Below are 16,522 nucleotides of genomic sequence, written 5' to 3' on the forward strand. Positions count from 1 at the left end.
TACTTCTCCTTCTGACCTAGCCTGGCTTTATTATTGTTTTATCAAAAATGGCACACTTTCTTTTTAAATATGTGATTTTGAAAAGCTTTCCTGCAGATGCAATTGTTTCAAAATTACATGTTGAGGCTACATTTTTTTGCTCCTGTGGGAATACATCTTCACTTCTATAATGTAAGTCAGTATGAAAATAAGATTTGCTTGAAGAAAATTATTTTATAGCCTTGCTCCAGGACCAGGCGTCGTCTGTCGGGAAACTGCAGGGGTATTGTCAGCAGAAAGCCTGAGCTTTCTCAGGAAAGACCACAAGTTCTTTCAAGAAGACCTAAGGGAAGTTTTGGAGGATTTTAGAAGAGGGAGTATATGCCATTTCAGAAACATTTTAATTGTAATTGAACAAGGAGGGGGGTCAGCAAGGGAATGCCCTGCTTCTAATAGGTTACCTGCAGGGGTCAGCAAAGCTACCTGGAGCTACGACCTTGGGGATTGTTTCCACAAAGACGGAGGAAAGTTTTATTTTTCCCTAATAGTTAAGTGGTTGTTTTCATATAAAATCAAAATTTTAAATAAACACAGATGTTTTATAGAGATGGAAAGTTTTGCGTGAGTTTAGAGATAAAACAGGAGTCTTCAAGGCAATTGCAATTTTGTGGTGGGCTGCTTTGGGCCGTGTTCTGAGATCCTCAGGGAACATTTAGATTTTATATCTGCTGTTGGGCAATATCTACAAGTTATGTATATTACACAGAGGGTGATCAATTCCTTTTAGATTAGGAAATGTGGAAGTGACTGACTTACTAGCTGTGTGAAGTAAGGGACTTAGCCTTTCTAAACTCAGTTTCCTCATCTCAGGAAACGACCATACAACGGACTTGTATGTAGAATAATCTTGAAAATTGTATGCGATACATATTTAAACCGCATAGCACAGTCCCTTATCCAATACCGTATGTGTTAGCTAGCATTATTCTTACCATTACTATAGATATAGTAACCTTTTAATTGAGAAACCAATATTCCTTAAAAATGTGAAGAAGCTTAAAGTCATCTTTAAAATCTTATATTCTTTGGTTCTAGGACCATACCAGATCTTTACCAACCAATAAAATGGATCATTTTAATTAATTGTAACTTCTAGAGGAGTATACAGGGCATGCTAATGTGAAAATAAACCTCACTGTTATATTTATGGTTAATTAATTTTATAAGTATCAAGACAATTCAATAGGGGAAGTAGTCTTTTCAACAAATGGTTCCGGAACAACTAAAGATTCACATATAAAAGAATAAAGTTGGATCCATACCTTGTACCATAACACAAAAATCAACTCAGAATGGATCATAGACCTGAGTTTAAACTATAAAACTTCTGCAAGAAAACATACGAATAAATATTTGTGAACTTGAGTTGGATTATGATATTTTGGTATCACACCAAAAGTCCAAGTGATTAAAAAATTAATTGGGCTACATCAAAATTTACAACTTTTATGCTGCAAATGATATCGTCAAGAATGTGAAACAACCCACTGAATAAGAGAAAATATTTTCACATCATATATTGATAACAGACTTATATCCAAAATATATAAAGAATCCTTGTAACTCAATAAAAAGACAACCCAATTTAAAAATGGCCAAAGACATGAGTAGACATTTCTCCAAACAGCCAATAAGCACATGAAAAGATTTTCAACATCATCAGGCCTTACGGAAATGCAAATCAAAACCACAATGAGACGCTACTTTGTACCTAATAGGATGGCTTGAATCAAAAGGATGCATAATAACAACTGTTGGCAAGTATGTGGAGAAATTATAACCAGTATGCATCGCTGGTAAAAATGTAAAACAGTGTGGTTACTTTGGATGACAGTGTGGCAGTTCCTCGGAAAGTTAAACTTATAGTTAGTATATGACCCAGCAGTTTAACTCCTATGTACCTACAAGAGAAATGAAAAACTGTATCCACACAAAACCTTGTAAATGAACATTCATAGAAGCATTACTCATTAATAGCAAAAAAAAAAAAAAAAAAAAAAAAAGGAAACAACCCAAATGTGCATTGGCTGATGAATGGATAAACAAAATGTAATATATTCATACAATGGGATATTAATCAGCAATAAAAAGGAATAAAGTACTGATTCGTGCCACAACATAAATGAATCTAAAAACCATTTTAGGCGAATGAAGTCAGTCCCCGAAGACCATGTATTGTCTAAAATGTCCAGAATAAGCAAATCTAAAACGGATCAGTGGCTGCCAGGGATGGGGGAAAGGGAGAATGGGAAGGAATGAGGGAGTGACTACTGATGGTTATGGGGTTTCTTTTTGGGGTTTTGAAATTGTTCTATAATTAGATTGTAGTGATAGTTGCAAAACCCTGTCAATATATTAAACAATATTGAGTTGTACACTTTAAATGAAAAAACAGTATGGTATGTTAAATATATCTCAATAAATCTATTAAAAAAAAAACCTAGGAAAAGCAATCCAAAGAGGGTCATCATTACAGACTTAGAGTCAGTTTCCTTAGCATAGGTTTTTAAAATATAAAAAATATATATGCGCAATGTATTGATTTAGTTTAAGACTATATTCTATAGCAGTCAAAGTCTGCGAGCCTTTTGGAGAAAACTGGAGATGCTTGAAAATTTGAACGGGAATGTAATCCTTGGGTTTGGTCTTGGCCAGGAGGCTTTCCACTGTAACTGGAAGGTACTATTGGATTTTTAAAAAGTGACAGCTTCTGGAAATTGAGCTTTCTGTTCTTTACATAAGATAATAGTGATGCTTCTCAAACAGCCCCCTTTGCCTGCCAGGCAAGTGGTACAGTATTAACTCAGAGGTAACTTTCTGAGTGAACAAAACTATTCCCTGCAATGCTTGAAATTTCTTTTCAGTTTTTGCCTTCCGTCCAAATATTGATTGAGCAGGACTCTGCTTAGCTTACAAGGTATTAGGCTGTGTCAGGCTGTGTGATGTTAGTGCTCTGAGGCCATCCATTACAACAGGGCGACTGTTTTTACGGGGGAGGAAGTGCAGAAGGGCAAGCTGCTGGATTAAGGCACAGAAGCACTTGTCCTAAAGGACCCAGAAGCTTAGCTCAAAATCAGTGCCCCTAGAACCTTGGTCTCACTAAGTAAGGATGCCATTTAGAAGGGCAGACTGCATTTTCTTTGATATGATGGGCTATTTCAGGGTACACTTTTGACACACACACACACATATATATATATCATTTGGAAATTAATATTGCTGCCTGTTAGTAATTGTGAGTAATACTTTTAGATGGTGGTTTGGCGTATAGTGAAAAGGGCAACATTTTAAGTCAGAAAAGTGGGGTCCAAGTCTTGGGTCTGTCAGTTAAAAGTGGTGGACCTCGGGCAAGTCCTGTGAATTCTCTCTCTCTGTGCTTTGGGTCCCTCCTCTATAGATAGGTTAGTCATTGCACCTGCCGGGTAGGATTGCACCTGTTGGGTAGGATTGATCTGGGGCGATGTTTGCAAAGTGCCTTTGAAAAGTGAAAAGGGTTCTTGGGGTGACCATTGCTGTATGTGAATGTGTTTAAAGTTCCCAGGGAGACTGAAAGCTCCCTGTTTTTGTAGCTCCACTAGGGAGCTGCTCTGCCTGTAGATGCTCAAGTCACATTTTCTGCTTTGTTGGTTGTTTGGGGTGCAAATTTTACCTTTGGTTGTTGGAGTACAAGAAGGGTTCACAATACCTTTCCCAGAATCCTCCCAAGGAGGCAGGGCTGCAGCACACATAAAGGAATCTGGGCGGTCTTTCAGACATTCATGTAACAACTCTTAATTAAGTGCTAGTCTGGTCTGGGTCCTTGGAGTAAAGCCTCTGCTGCTAGGAGCTTACATTCCACTGGAAGAAGAAAATCTAATAATGAGATAAATAAACATAATTTCAGAGAATTTTAAGTGCTATGCAGAAAATAAAGCAAGAGAAAAGGATGAAGAATGGGATCAAGTACTTTTTTTTTTAATGGTCAAAAAACATATATTTAGAATTAGCCAGCTGGACTCAGTTTAGATGAGTCCAATTTTGTTGGCAACATCCAAAGCAGCATAATCAGGAGCCAGATGAACATATGCCTTCTTCTCTCCATCAGGCCTCATCAGGGTGTTGACCTTGACCATGTCAATGTCATGGAGCTGCTTCACAGCTCGCTTGACCTGGTGCCTGTTAGCCTTGACATCCACAGTGAACACAAGCGTGCTGTTGTCTTCAGTCTTCTTCGTGGCTGACTCAGTGGTCAGGGGGAAATTGATGATGGCACAGTGGTCAAGCTTGTTTCTCCTGGGGGTGCTTTTCTGAGGATATTTGGGCTGTCTCCTGAGATGCAGCGTCTTCGGCCGTGGGAAGGCAGATGATGTGCGGATCTTCTTTTTTATGTGGCTGTGGACGCCTTTCAGTACTGCGTTTTTGGCTTTCAAAGCTGTTGCTTTGGCTTCGGTTTTGGGAGGGGCAGGCACTTCCTTCTTGGCTTTCAGTGCCATCTTTGTGAAAAGGCTCAAGTACTCTTTTTAAAAAAGAATACTTCCCCCTTTTTATTTTGAACAATTTCAGGTCTACAGAGGAGTTGAAATAAAGAATGTGACAATCACCCATTTCCTCTTCATCTAAATTCATCAATTTTTGACATCATGCCACATTTGCCTTCTCTCTCCCCTCTACACCTGCATGCCTGCACATGTATGTAAATATACACATGTGGATTTTTGTGCATGAGCCACTTAGAATAAGTTCGCGGTATCACGACATTTTATCTCTAAATTGTCCAGCAAATATTACCTGAGAACAGAATATTCACCCACATAACCACAATGACATTACAACTATCAAAACTTGAGAATAAAATAATATCATTTAGTTTGGACTAAAATTCAAATTTCCCTTAACTGTCCCAATAATGTCCTTTGAGTTCTCTTTCATTGCTCTTCACACTTGAACATGGTCTTTTGGGTAATGAGATAAGAGCAGAACATTGAGAAAGAAAGAGTAGGTGGTGACCTGGAACATGAGGCTTCTGGGTGTGGGAAACAGCAAGGCCCCAAGGTGGAACAGACTGGTGAGCTGGAGAAATCGCAAAGCCAGGTGTGAGCTGGAGGGAGAGGGCCGGGGGAGAGGGTGGAGAAGTAGCTGGAAGCAGATGATGCAGGGCTTTATGCATGCTAGTTGGGAGTTGAGTTTTCTAAGTTTAAAGAGCACGCCTTTAAAGGCTTTGAACTGGGGAGTGATAGGATCTGATTACTGTTGTTTTGTTTTTAAAAATGTCATTGTGGGAACATGCATGTACCATAAACTTACCATTTTAACTATTTTTAAGTGTACAGTTCAGTGGCACTGATGACATTTACAGTTTTGGGCTACCATTAGCACCATCAGTTACCAAAGCTTTTTCATCACCCACACAAAGACTCTGCACCCACCAAGCAGTGGCTCCCACTCCCCTCTCTCCCTCAGCCTCCAGCAGCCTCTCATCTCCTTTCTGTCACTATGAACTTGCTTATTCTAGCTATCTCATATAAGTGGGATCATAAGGTTTTTGTCCTTTTGGTTTGGCTTATTTTACTTAGAAATGTTTTCAAGGTTCATTCATGTTTTAACGCAGACCAGAACTTCATTTCTTTTTGTGGGTGAATAACTTTTCATTGTACGTGAGTAATGTTTTAAAAAGATCATTCTTGGGAAGCGGCCGTGGCTCAATCAGTTGGGCTCCCATCTACCATGTGGGAGGCCCTGGGTTTGTGTCCCAGGAACTCCTTGTGAAGGCAGGCTCGCTCACACGCTGCGGAGAACCACTGGCCTGGGTGTCGCGGAGTGCCTCCTGGCCGGCAAGTGCTGCAGAAAGCTGACTCAGCAAGGTGACCCAACAAAAAGGGAGACAACCAAAAACGCGAAGAGTGCAGCCAATGGACACAGAGAGCAGACAGCAAGCAAACTGCAAGGGGGGGAGGAAATAAATAAAAAAATAAAGACACAGAAGAACGCACAGCAAATGGATACAGAGAGCAGACAGCATGCAAAAAGCTGGAAGGGAGAGATTGAAAAAAAATAAAAGATCATTCTCCCTGCCATGTAGAGAATAAACTGAGGTGGGCAGGAGGATGCTCCCGGAAGTCCAGGTGGCAGATACGGAAATATGCTCCCAGTGTGTAACCACATAGCCATACGCTCTTCTGGAACTCTCGCATTCGCTGTTTCTCTGCTGAATTCAAACTTTCATAAATCCGAAAACTTGATGCCATTACATGGAGGCCCTTGCTATTAGCCAGCAGTTGAGTTTTTGGCTATTTAGGCCTGTTTAAGCAATTTAAGTCTATTTGCTTTTATTTCAATCTTACTCTTTTATACAAATAAATGGAATATGAAATGATACAATTTCTGAGACTGGAGTTGAGAAATGTAGGCCTATCAGTTTAATGTAGTTATGGCCTAAATGGAATTAATAACGTTGTAAGTGGTGAATCTTATTTTAAGGCAAGCAACTCAGTGTTCAACTGAAAAGGAAAAGAAGAAAATTGAAGAACCTATATGGCATGCTTGGAAATGTATAATAAAAGGCTCCTGTAAAAGTGAGGGGCAGATAGGAATTGTATACTAAATTTTAGTTCTCTCAGAACAAAGTACCGTCTAAAAAGCATAAAAGCCTATTGTATGCTTTTTCAAACATTGGGCTTTTTACACATTTCTCAGATTGAATTAGTCAGGGTAATTAATGCAAACTGCCACAACAGACAAATCCTTGATGGCTTGCACTGTAGTTCTTGTTCAGGTGAAGTCTGATGGGGTGGGCAGTTCCCTTCTCGGAGCTACGTCATCAGCATTGGGGGGCTCCAAAGTGGCTCTTGGTGGCTTTTGCCTGCGGCCTGGGGAGTAGACTTTCATTATTCTGCTTACAGTCCAGAGGCCCCGCCAGCCACATTCATGGCTGAGTATTTTCAGGGGGCAAGAGGAGGAGTGTGGGTAGAAGCACTCAGAATATTTGGTGATCACCAATTGTCTTTCCATAGATATTGTCTGTGAAAAAGGCCTGTGCCAGATGGCTTAAAGCAGGCTCATGGTTCACAGAATCTAGCTCATGCAGATACAGACTGGATAGTTTGCAATCAAACCTGTGGCTACTGACCAAGCATGCTTTTATCTGGCTTATGTCCTATGCCATACATGCCTACCCTTCCGATGCCTACAGCAGCAAAAGGCTGCACGGCGGCAGCATTTGGAGAGTCCACCTCAGCATCTATTGTCACAACCTGCCGTTGTCACTGAAGACGCAAATTCAAATCATTTGAAGAGCTAAATTCAGACACACAATTTTTGGCTTCAAAGCACCTTTCCTTTGGAGGTCTAACCTGGTACCTGGAAGCCCGAAGGAGGCTTTCTCTCCACTGGCCTCAGCTGCAGGCAGTCTTACAGATTGGGCAGTAGTAATTCATCTTCATGTCAGCTTCCCTTCTCTGTGTCTCCTAAGGGGAAAGCAGTGCTGAAATGGTCCTTTGGACAGGATACTAGCCAGCATTACAAGGCTGCCATGTTCTGATCTTTCCTTTCTCCTAGGAGCGCAAGTTATCTGTCCCTTTCTCAATCTTGGCTGCCCTGGGGGGAGAGGTAGGGAAGGCTGGCCAGCAATTCTTGCTACTCACATCTGCCTCTGTGGCACTTGAGGAATATGCAATTTGGGTGTCCTAGTTAAGAGTCAAAAGTTTGGAGTCAAACAGACCTAACTGCCAGAAATATTTAATATGCCCCAATATCGATGTGTAGCCCAACACCCTCCCCCCTCATTTCTTAACCACCTTGCCCTAAGGCAGAGCCCAGGGACTCATTCTGGCTAACAGGTTGTGAGCAGGCTTCAGGGTAGAATGGTGTGTTTCATGTTTCTCTTTTCTTCCACCTTATGGGCCCGGAATCCATGTCGTGTACATGCTAGACCCTTCTTTGTCAGTCTGGGTTCCACCCAGAGTAGCTCTCTGGAGCAGATCCCCCCTCCCCACACCCCACCTGACTCAGGCAAGTAAGGTAAGTGAGAATTAAACTTCTGGTGTGTTAAGACACGAATATTTCTGGTATTATTTCTGTTTATCCCAGCACCGCCTAACCAATTAGACTAGTATACATCCTGCTCTGTCTTGCAATTTCTGGCCTCCACTCTCTCATCTGGTAAAGTGGAGGTAATAATAGCTGCCGCAGGGACTGTGGGGTACTTTTACCTGCCCTGCATCCATCCTTGCTGGGCACTGCTCCCCACCTCCCTACTCTATGAGTAGGTGCTGTCCATCTAGGTGCCCTCCTTCCCCACTCCAGGCCAAGCAGGAGGCCTCTTCCACCCTCTCCGACACACTGACTGGGTCAAGGTGGCATGTGACCCAAACATGGCTCATTGGAGGCCATTGACAGGACGAGCATGGTTGTTGGGGGAGAGGGTCTCTTTCCATGTAACTGAGGCTGTGGGCTGCCATCTTCCGGGTTCAGGCCGACAGAGAAGAGAGCAGCACCTGTAGGTGCTGAGAGACAGATTGGCAAGCCCCAGCTGGCCCTCAGTTACTTTTCTCTTCCATGATTAAATACACCTCTCTCTTTTTCTAATTTCATTTGAGTTGGGATATAGTCACTTGCAGCTGAGAGTCCTGTCCAATCCCCTACCATGGAGTTACTGTAGGGACTAGCTGAAGCAATGCATTAAAATGCCCACCATGTCACAAGGGCACCAGGCACAATTGCTATCGTGGCTGCAGGGGATGGCTGGGGCCCAGGCACGAGCACAATAGCTCTCTCAGTCCTTGTTCACAGTTTGAAGAGTTAATGAGTTTATCAACTGAGGCCACATTATTTCGGGCACGACAGAAGTTTTTCTACCTGTTTGTACACAGTTGCCATGGCCTTTGCTGCTTCTGAGGGCCACCATGAGCAGCAGCTATTTGGAAACCTTTATTGCACTTGCTATAGGGGCACTGTCCACTCTTCACTCAGGGTCCTCCTCTAAGGATGCTTGAAGAAATTTCTCAGTCAGCCTTATGTGGGACGGAAAACTCGGCTTCCTCCAAGGAGGTACTTCGCCACTTCTTTCACCCTCATCATCGGAGAAGTCCTGTTCTCTGGGGTTGGGGGCAGAGTCCCGAGCACAGTGCATCATCTGAGCACAGCTTCTTCCGCTGTATGTTAAAGTTCATGTGACTTGCATTCTTCTCCACCATACAGCCACGTATATTTTGATGGGCATTGTAAATCTTGTATCCGGTTGCTGTAATTGCCTCCAAGGTTGACATGAAATTTAGGGCCCCTCTTTAATAATGATGGCCAAAATATACAGGCTACAACCTACACCTTTGTCTTGATCCTCTAATTGCTCTACAGTTTCTCTGATCCTGATCTTAGTGTATTTATAGCTTTCTATTTTATGCTATAAAATTTTGTGAATGCCTCAACTACTTTGTGGAAATAAATGGGTTATGAATAAGTAAAAGCATTCAGATAAACATAAAAGAATTGACAAGCTTGAAATTGTACCATATGAGGACACAGGATGTGCTCTTGGTTTTCTGCTAATAGCCATCTTATCTCCAACCTCGGCTGAAGTGAACAACAACAAAAACGGTGTTTAAAATTTTAACAGAAACGGCACAAGAAAAGGCTTAGCTGATATTCTCATTATCCGCAGAAAAATCCAAAGTCCTAATTTGAAGAGAATACATTAATACCAAATTTGGAAGACAGATGTTGGAATCGGCATTAGAAAGAACAATGTATATGAGGTGCAGAGGTGCCCAAAGATGTACTTACCAAATCCAATGGATGTGTCATGATGATGGGAACGAGTGTTGTTGGGGGGGGGGGAGAGGGGGGGTGGGGGGGTGGGGTTGAATGGGACCTCACATATATATTTTTAATGTAATATTATTACAAAGTCAATAAAAAATAAAAAAATTAAAAAAAAAAAAAAAAAGAAAGAACGGGTCTTTTTGCTGCTTTCTTTTTTTCTTTTTAAACCAAAGGCAGTAATGAAAAATATTTTTGTTAACAGAGGTGTCCATTATACTTTCAAGCTTCACACTTTGGAACAGAAACTGGGCAATATTTTTAAAATGTACATCCAATATCCAGCTAGCTGGTCTTTGAGATCCTTAGGAGCATTGCAGCGTGCAGATAGCCAAAGAAGCTGCAGGAGGATGAGGCCTAAAAATGTGATGCCCGTTTACGTACCCAGCATCCCCTCTGAATAAATTCTCCAGGAGGACGGGACCCCTGTCTAAGTCCCTGCTGTCTTCCCTGGGCCAGCATGCTGCTGCCCGCCGAAGGCGCCCGGGACCTCCTGTGGAAGGACGTGGGACCGTCTCCCCTTGTCCTGCAGGAGCGTTGGTCAGTATGGAGCGCCAAGTCGTAACTGCTACATTTTTATCTCCGATTTTCTTCAGCAATTGAAGTCTGTACTGCTACATAAGAAAAAAAGTTTTTATGATGGGGCTGGGCAGAGTTCAGAGGGTCCTTGAACACTCTGAAAATTTACGCAAATATTTGTGTGTTGGGGACATTGTTTGAAGAGAACATTCATAAAACAGTTTCAAAAGTACGTTGTGACCTTTTTTCTTTTTAAAGATTTATTTATTTATTTCTCTCCCCTCTTCCCCCACCTCGGTTGTCTGTTCTCTGTGTCTATTTGCTGCGTCTTCTTTGTCCGCTTCTGTTATTGTTAGCGGCACAGGAATCTGTGTTTCTTTTTGCTGCATCATCTTGCTGTGTCAGCTCTCCGTGTGGGCAGCGCCATTCCTGGCAGGCTGCACTTTCTTTCGCGCTGGGCGGCTCTCCTTATGGGGTGCACTCCTTGCGCGTGGGGCTCCCCTACGCGGGGGACACCCCTGCATGGCAAGGCCCTCCTTGTGCACATCAGCACTGCGCATAGGCCAGCTGCACATGGGTCAAGGAGGCCCGGGGTTTGAACCACGGACCTCCCATGTGGTAGACGGATGCCCTAACCACTGGGCCAAGTCCACCGCCACGTTGTGACCTTGAAGAGGTTAAAAACCACTTATGCAAGGGATTAATTGTCTAGCATTTTGCCTTGTATAGCATAGAGTAGGTCGTTAATAAATGTGTGTGCATTCTGATGGTTGGATTTTGTTTTACCCAGATAGTAGTAGCTGGGTCAGCTGTGTGATGTGGTTTAAGAATTTAATCTCTTTACACCTTAATTTCTTCACCTGTGAAATGGGAATACTAAGATCTAACAGAATATTGGGATTAAATGAGGTCATCAAAAGAAAGCTAGACCCATGTTAAGCATTCAATGCAGCCATTGTTTTTGTTCAAGTAAATTAAATTGTATTTCAGAGATCATCAGTACATACCCAACAGGATTGATTCTAATTACAACAATTTTTGCCTTTCAAAATGAAATAAAATCTATTGAAATTTAAAAAAAAATTCTATTTTGATGCATCAATCTTATTCAATTATCTTGGAATGCAACAGAACAAATGTTAAGGGAAAACAAAGGCAGGGATTTATCTGCCTCCACCAAGGTCAGAGAGGAGGTTACCCTGACTGAAGCTGGTCCAAGTCTTTGATCCTCTTCTGGTCTTTTCTCCTTTCCATCCACATCCCATCACTGTGTACACACACACACACACACACACACACACACACACACACACTCGCTCTCTCTCTCTCTCTCTTTCAGAAATAACATCTCCTGGGAGTTAACCTGGGAAGCTTTCTGAATCTTTCTGTAAAATACAGCCTCTCTGTAACTCCCCTAACTTAATTTTTTGAATAGGGTGTCATCAAAGAAAGAACACCAGAAGTGTCAAATTTGATACCACTTGTTCTTTTTTTTTTCAAATTCTTTGAAAGACTTGTTTATTTTCTGGTTCTTTTGTGTCCAAGAACAATTTTTGCCGAGTTTGCTTTATCCAACGAAAATCAACATTGTTCATAATTGGTGAAGTTCCCAGAAGAGGGGCTATGTGCTTGTGTCACTGCTCAAGTTGAGGTCCATCCAAGTTGTTTCCTTTAAAAAGTTTCTCTGTGACACTTGTCAGAGAAAAATAAGTAAATTTAAGTCTTCTTAAGAAGACGCAAGAAGGAATGTGAGAAACAGTTTTTCTGAGTGCTTACATGAAAAGTAAAATTGAAGAAAAGTTTTACAAAACTTTTTTTGTGCTGCAAAGGGATATTGGAAATCATATATTCCAAACCCCTGCTATTCCAAAGGAGAAAATTAATATCTACAGGGCCATGAGCTTTGGCCAAGGTTACACAACTATTTTCCTCTCTCCCATCCCCAGCTGGTGACCTGGCTGGGACCTCATAGGCTCAGAGGGCTGAAGGTATTAGTAATAGCCTTTGGCAAGTTTGGTTTTAACCTACTTTCAGGCCCAAGGCCTTTAGCTCCTTTTTTCCCCCATCTGTTTTGAAAGATTTTTATTTCAGCCTCCAAACACCTCCAGCCACCAAATGCTGTTCTTTCTAATCAGGTTCTCTGGTCCTTGCTGGGGACTAGTCCAGCATTCCCCGAGCAGTGGAGATCAAGGGCTGCCCTTTCAGGTCATAAAACCTTGCTAGAGAGCCGCTTGGAGCCTGATCTGCTGTGAACACCTGCCTGGGCGCAAGCCCCAGGCAGGGGTGGGGACGGGGGCATCAACTCCAAGGAGATGGCCATGTGCCCCAGGTGTGAACAGACAGGCATGCCAGGGGCTGCGTGCATCTGACAGGTGTGTACAGGCTGTGTGCTGTGTGGCTGGTGGCAGGTGTATTTTATACCACTTATTTCCTGAGGGGCTTTACATTCACTTGGTTGGGGTAACACATTCCGTCAAGTGATAGGGTTAGAGCAGCCCATCCAGGGAAATGGATTTGGCTCACCGGATAGAGTGTCCGCCTACCACATGGGAGGTCCAGGGTTCAAACTCAGGGCCTCCTGGCCTGTGTGGTGAGCTGGCCCATGCTCAGTGCTGATGTGTGCAAGGAGTGCCATGCCACGCAGGAGTGTCCCTCGCGTAGGGGAGCCCCATGCGCAAGGAACGCACCCCGTGAGGAGAGCCCCCTCAGCGTGAAAAAAGTGCAGCCTGCCCAGGACTGGGGCCACACACACATAGAGCTGATGCAGCAAGATGACACAACAAAAAGAGACAGATTCCTGGTGTCGCTGACAAGAATACAAGTGGACACAGAAGAACGCACAGCAAATGGACACAGAGAGCAGACAACTGGGGTGGCGGGGGGGAGGAGGGGAAGGGGAGAGAGATAAATAAAAATAAATCTTTAAAAATAAATAAAATGGTTAACTATATGTTGTGTGATTTTCACACCAATTTAAAAGAGGGGAAGGAGAGAGAAATAAATAAAAACACAAACAAAAAGTGCTTATGTAATGGGGCTGTTAGTTGGTATTCTCTGGGGGAAAATATCTGATGATCCAGTGAACTTTGAAAATGCTACATTGAACAAATGTACCTGATTTTCCTGCAGGACTTCTCAGAGCCTTTAATTGGCTAAAATGCATCACCAGACTGTAGGAGTTGGATAAAGTACATACACAGGGCTTTCAGAGTTTGTTTGACTATGGAATTTCTTGTCTCTCTCCCCAATCTCAGGATCTACAAATGAGAGTGGAATGTAAGCTATTATTCCTCCAGGGATATATTTGCATTTTAATAAGAGATTCCTTCAAGAAGTAATTAGTTGTTGAGCCACTTATTTCTCTGTCTTAGAATGTAATATCTTTAAGGGCAGGGAAAATGTCATTCATCTCTGAGTAACCAACACCTATCCCAATGTCATGACCCATAGCACAGACAAATACAGGGTCCATATATACTTGTAGAATGAATAAACCAAAAAGAGACTATCAGCCCCATGAGACTGACTTTTCTAGAGGTAGGATTCAAGATGTCAATAGCAACTACATTAACTAAGAGACCTTCTGTTACTCTTCATTTTTGGATCATTGATTCTACAGTTCTGGGGCAAGAATTATTAAATCAAGAAAGAAATTGATAAAATTATTAAGAAAAAATATTCTATTTTCCCAGCTTTTTCTATTCCTTGCTCAGTAGAGAAAATTCAATATTTGCTAGATTGGTTTTAGACTTTTATGATGTAGAGTCAGGGTAATAGGTATAGAAAAGCAGAGCTGGAGAAGCTTAAATGGGAATATTACATGGAAAAAGGGTTGAGATTTAGAAAAGCATGGAAATGGAAGGAAGAAGGGTAGAGGGAAACAAGAACCAGGAAAGGCTGGTGGCTAAGAGAATTCTTGTTTGTGAGTTGAGAGGGTGAAGAAAAGGAAGATTTGAAGTAAGGAAGGGAAGCAGCTGTGTTTTGGGTGGAAGATAATGAAGATGGTATAGATGGGAGAAAGATTTTTAAAGATACTTTCTGTGCCACACGGATCCACACTCTTCTTTGGAAGTTTCATGAAGTTCAACGTAAGAACTGGAATTGTTTTCCATTACACTTTGTCCTGTTGGATATCTCTGCAGAGACTAGGCTATGGAGCCAGCTAATAATATTTGGGTTTTGCTACCAAAAGGACAGAGATATGAGAGAAAAAAACAACTCCAGCAAGTTCTCCATTTCTCATGAGAAAGGGGACATCTTCTCTTGTGAAACAACTGTATATAATTCTGTCTAGTCCCACTTTACCTTCTTCCTGGTGTTGTACAAAAACAGAAGAATGTGGCTGTCATAAGCTTTTTTAAAATTGAGTTTTCAAAATTCATATAAAATCATGAGATGTAATGGAAAGTTATTTTATAATGTACATATATCTGTATGTCATAAAAACAGATGTATAAGAAAGAAAACATTAACAGTTCCAACGATTTCATAATCTCCATAAGAAACCTCCTCAACCAGGGACAGCTCTTGGCAAAATAAATCACCAGAGAACTGGGAATGCATTTGAGGCTTTCTCTAGTATAAAATATCCAGCAGAGCAGTGGACATTTACTATGTCTCACAGAGGGATTTTATGAGATTCTGAATAATCTTGGGTCAACAAATTATTTTGGTGGCCTCAATTGAGCTTCTCAACTAGCCACCATATTTACTCAGGCAAACATGAGCTGCCAAAATGCTGAAATGGCAGGAACGCTTTTATTTTCATTGGCAAAGTCATACTACTTGGAGATAACCTGCTATCTAAAGCATTTGCCTACCTCAGAAAACACATCCAGTTCTAGTCTTTATTACAATGAGTTATTTTGCTCAATGTGAAGTGTTAGTAGAAGTTGCTAGGTTCAGTAGGAAGGAGAAGAATAAACTGGGAAGAACTTGGCACCAATTTCAACTCCGTTCACCTAGCACTTGTTGAGCTACTATCAAGTGTCAAGAGATATGGAGGTACATATAAAGAAGACGAGTGCCCTACCTTAGAGTGAGGGTGGGTGGCGAAGAAGAAGAAAAGAGGTCAAGTGGACTTGGAGAGATTGTGATGGGAGAGAAAAGGGGATAGAGAAGGAGATGAGAAAAGTAGAGAGAAAGATGTCAAGAAGAGCACACAGAAAGAGGTCAGTTAAAGGTAGAGGATGAGAAGCGGTTGTGGCTCAACTGATAGAGCATTTGCCTGCCTTATGGAAGGTCCAGGGTGTGATATCCAGGGCCTCCTGACCTGTGTGGCAAGCTGGCCCATGTGCAGTGCTGCTGTGTGTAAGGAGTGCTGTGCCACACAGGGGTGTCCCCCATGTAGGGGTGCCCCACACACAAGGAGTGTGCCCTGTGAGGAGAGCCACTGTATGTGAAAAAAGTGCAGCCTGCCCAGGAGTGGCACCGCACACATGGAGAGCTGGTGCAGAAAGATGATGCAGCAAAAAAAGCTAGGTTTCCCGGTGCCGCATGACAAGAATGCAAGTGGACACAGAAGCACACACAGTGAATGGACACAGAGAGCAGACAAAGAGGGGGAAGGGGAGAGAAATAAATAAAATCTTTGGAAAAAAAAAGGTAGAGGAATATCAGGGGCAAAGGAAGGAAATGATGAGAAGAAGAGACAAGAAAAGGAGTGGTTAGAAATGATAAATTATGGGGGGGGACGGACATGACTCCAACATTAATATCCTTTAAAGAGGTTAACTGATGAAAAGGCCCCTTTTTTCTGTATTTTTAACCTGTGTGAAGAGGGAGTTTACACATTGGGTCAGTAAGGTAATTCAAGGTTATCACAGGTTTTGCTTCTGAAAACCTTTTCTGGGAAAAAAACCCTAGGTGTACAGTAAACGTAATAAAAAAGGTGGGTGTCTCCTTTCCTTTTCATGCAATTTATAAGTGCCTTTTTCCTTCTGGAAAAGAAGTGTCTTGTGCAGGTTGAGGCGATTCATCATCTTCAGTAAAGTCATAGTGTCTATAAGTACTCATTACAATGTCTCCTTGAGAAAAGGAAGGGTGAAAATGGTAGTTTAGAGCAGGTAAAATGGTCTGTTGCTTATATTCAGTGCATCATATTATTCAGGGGAAATTTTTTTTCATTTGGGAAAAAATGTTAGCATTTTAAAAATATGAGAGCTGGAGGGTA

The 16,522-nt window shown here is 42.0% G+C and overlaps 1 protein-coding gene across 1 annotated transcript; it reads right to left on the minus strand.

The window, feature by feature from the left end:
* Positions 1-4,022: 4,022 nt before the first annotated feature.
* On the minus strand, positions 4,023-4,511 carry LOC101437897 (large ribosomal subunit protein uL23-like). Its single transcript, XM_058275940.2, has one exon. The coding sequence runs from the start codon at positions 4,509-4,511 to the stop codon at positions 4,041-4,043; it is 471 nt and encodes a 156-aa protein (XP_058131923.1). The 3' UTR covers positions 4,023-4,040.
* Between the last annotated feature and the right edge of the window lie 12,011 nt (positions 4,512-16,522).

Source organism: Dasypus novemcinctus, chromosome 14 (genome assembly GCF_030445035.2).
Source record: "Dasypus novemcinctus isolate mDasNov1 chromosome 14, mDasNov1.1.hap2, whole genome shotgun sequence".
In the NCBI taxonomy this organism is placed as follows: Eukaryota; Metazoa; Chordata; class Mammalia; order Cingulata; family Dasypodidae; genus Dasypus; species Dasypus novemcinctus.

What these genes read in the sequence shown, in the direction of transcription:
- LOC101437897 (XM_058275940.2), bottom strand. Translation starts at nt 4,511, where the DNA reads ATGGCACTGAAAGCCAAGAAGGAAGTGCCTGCCCCTCCCAAAACCGAA.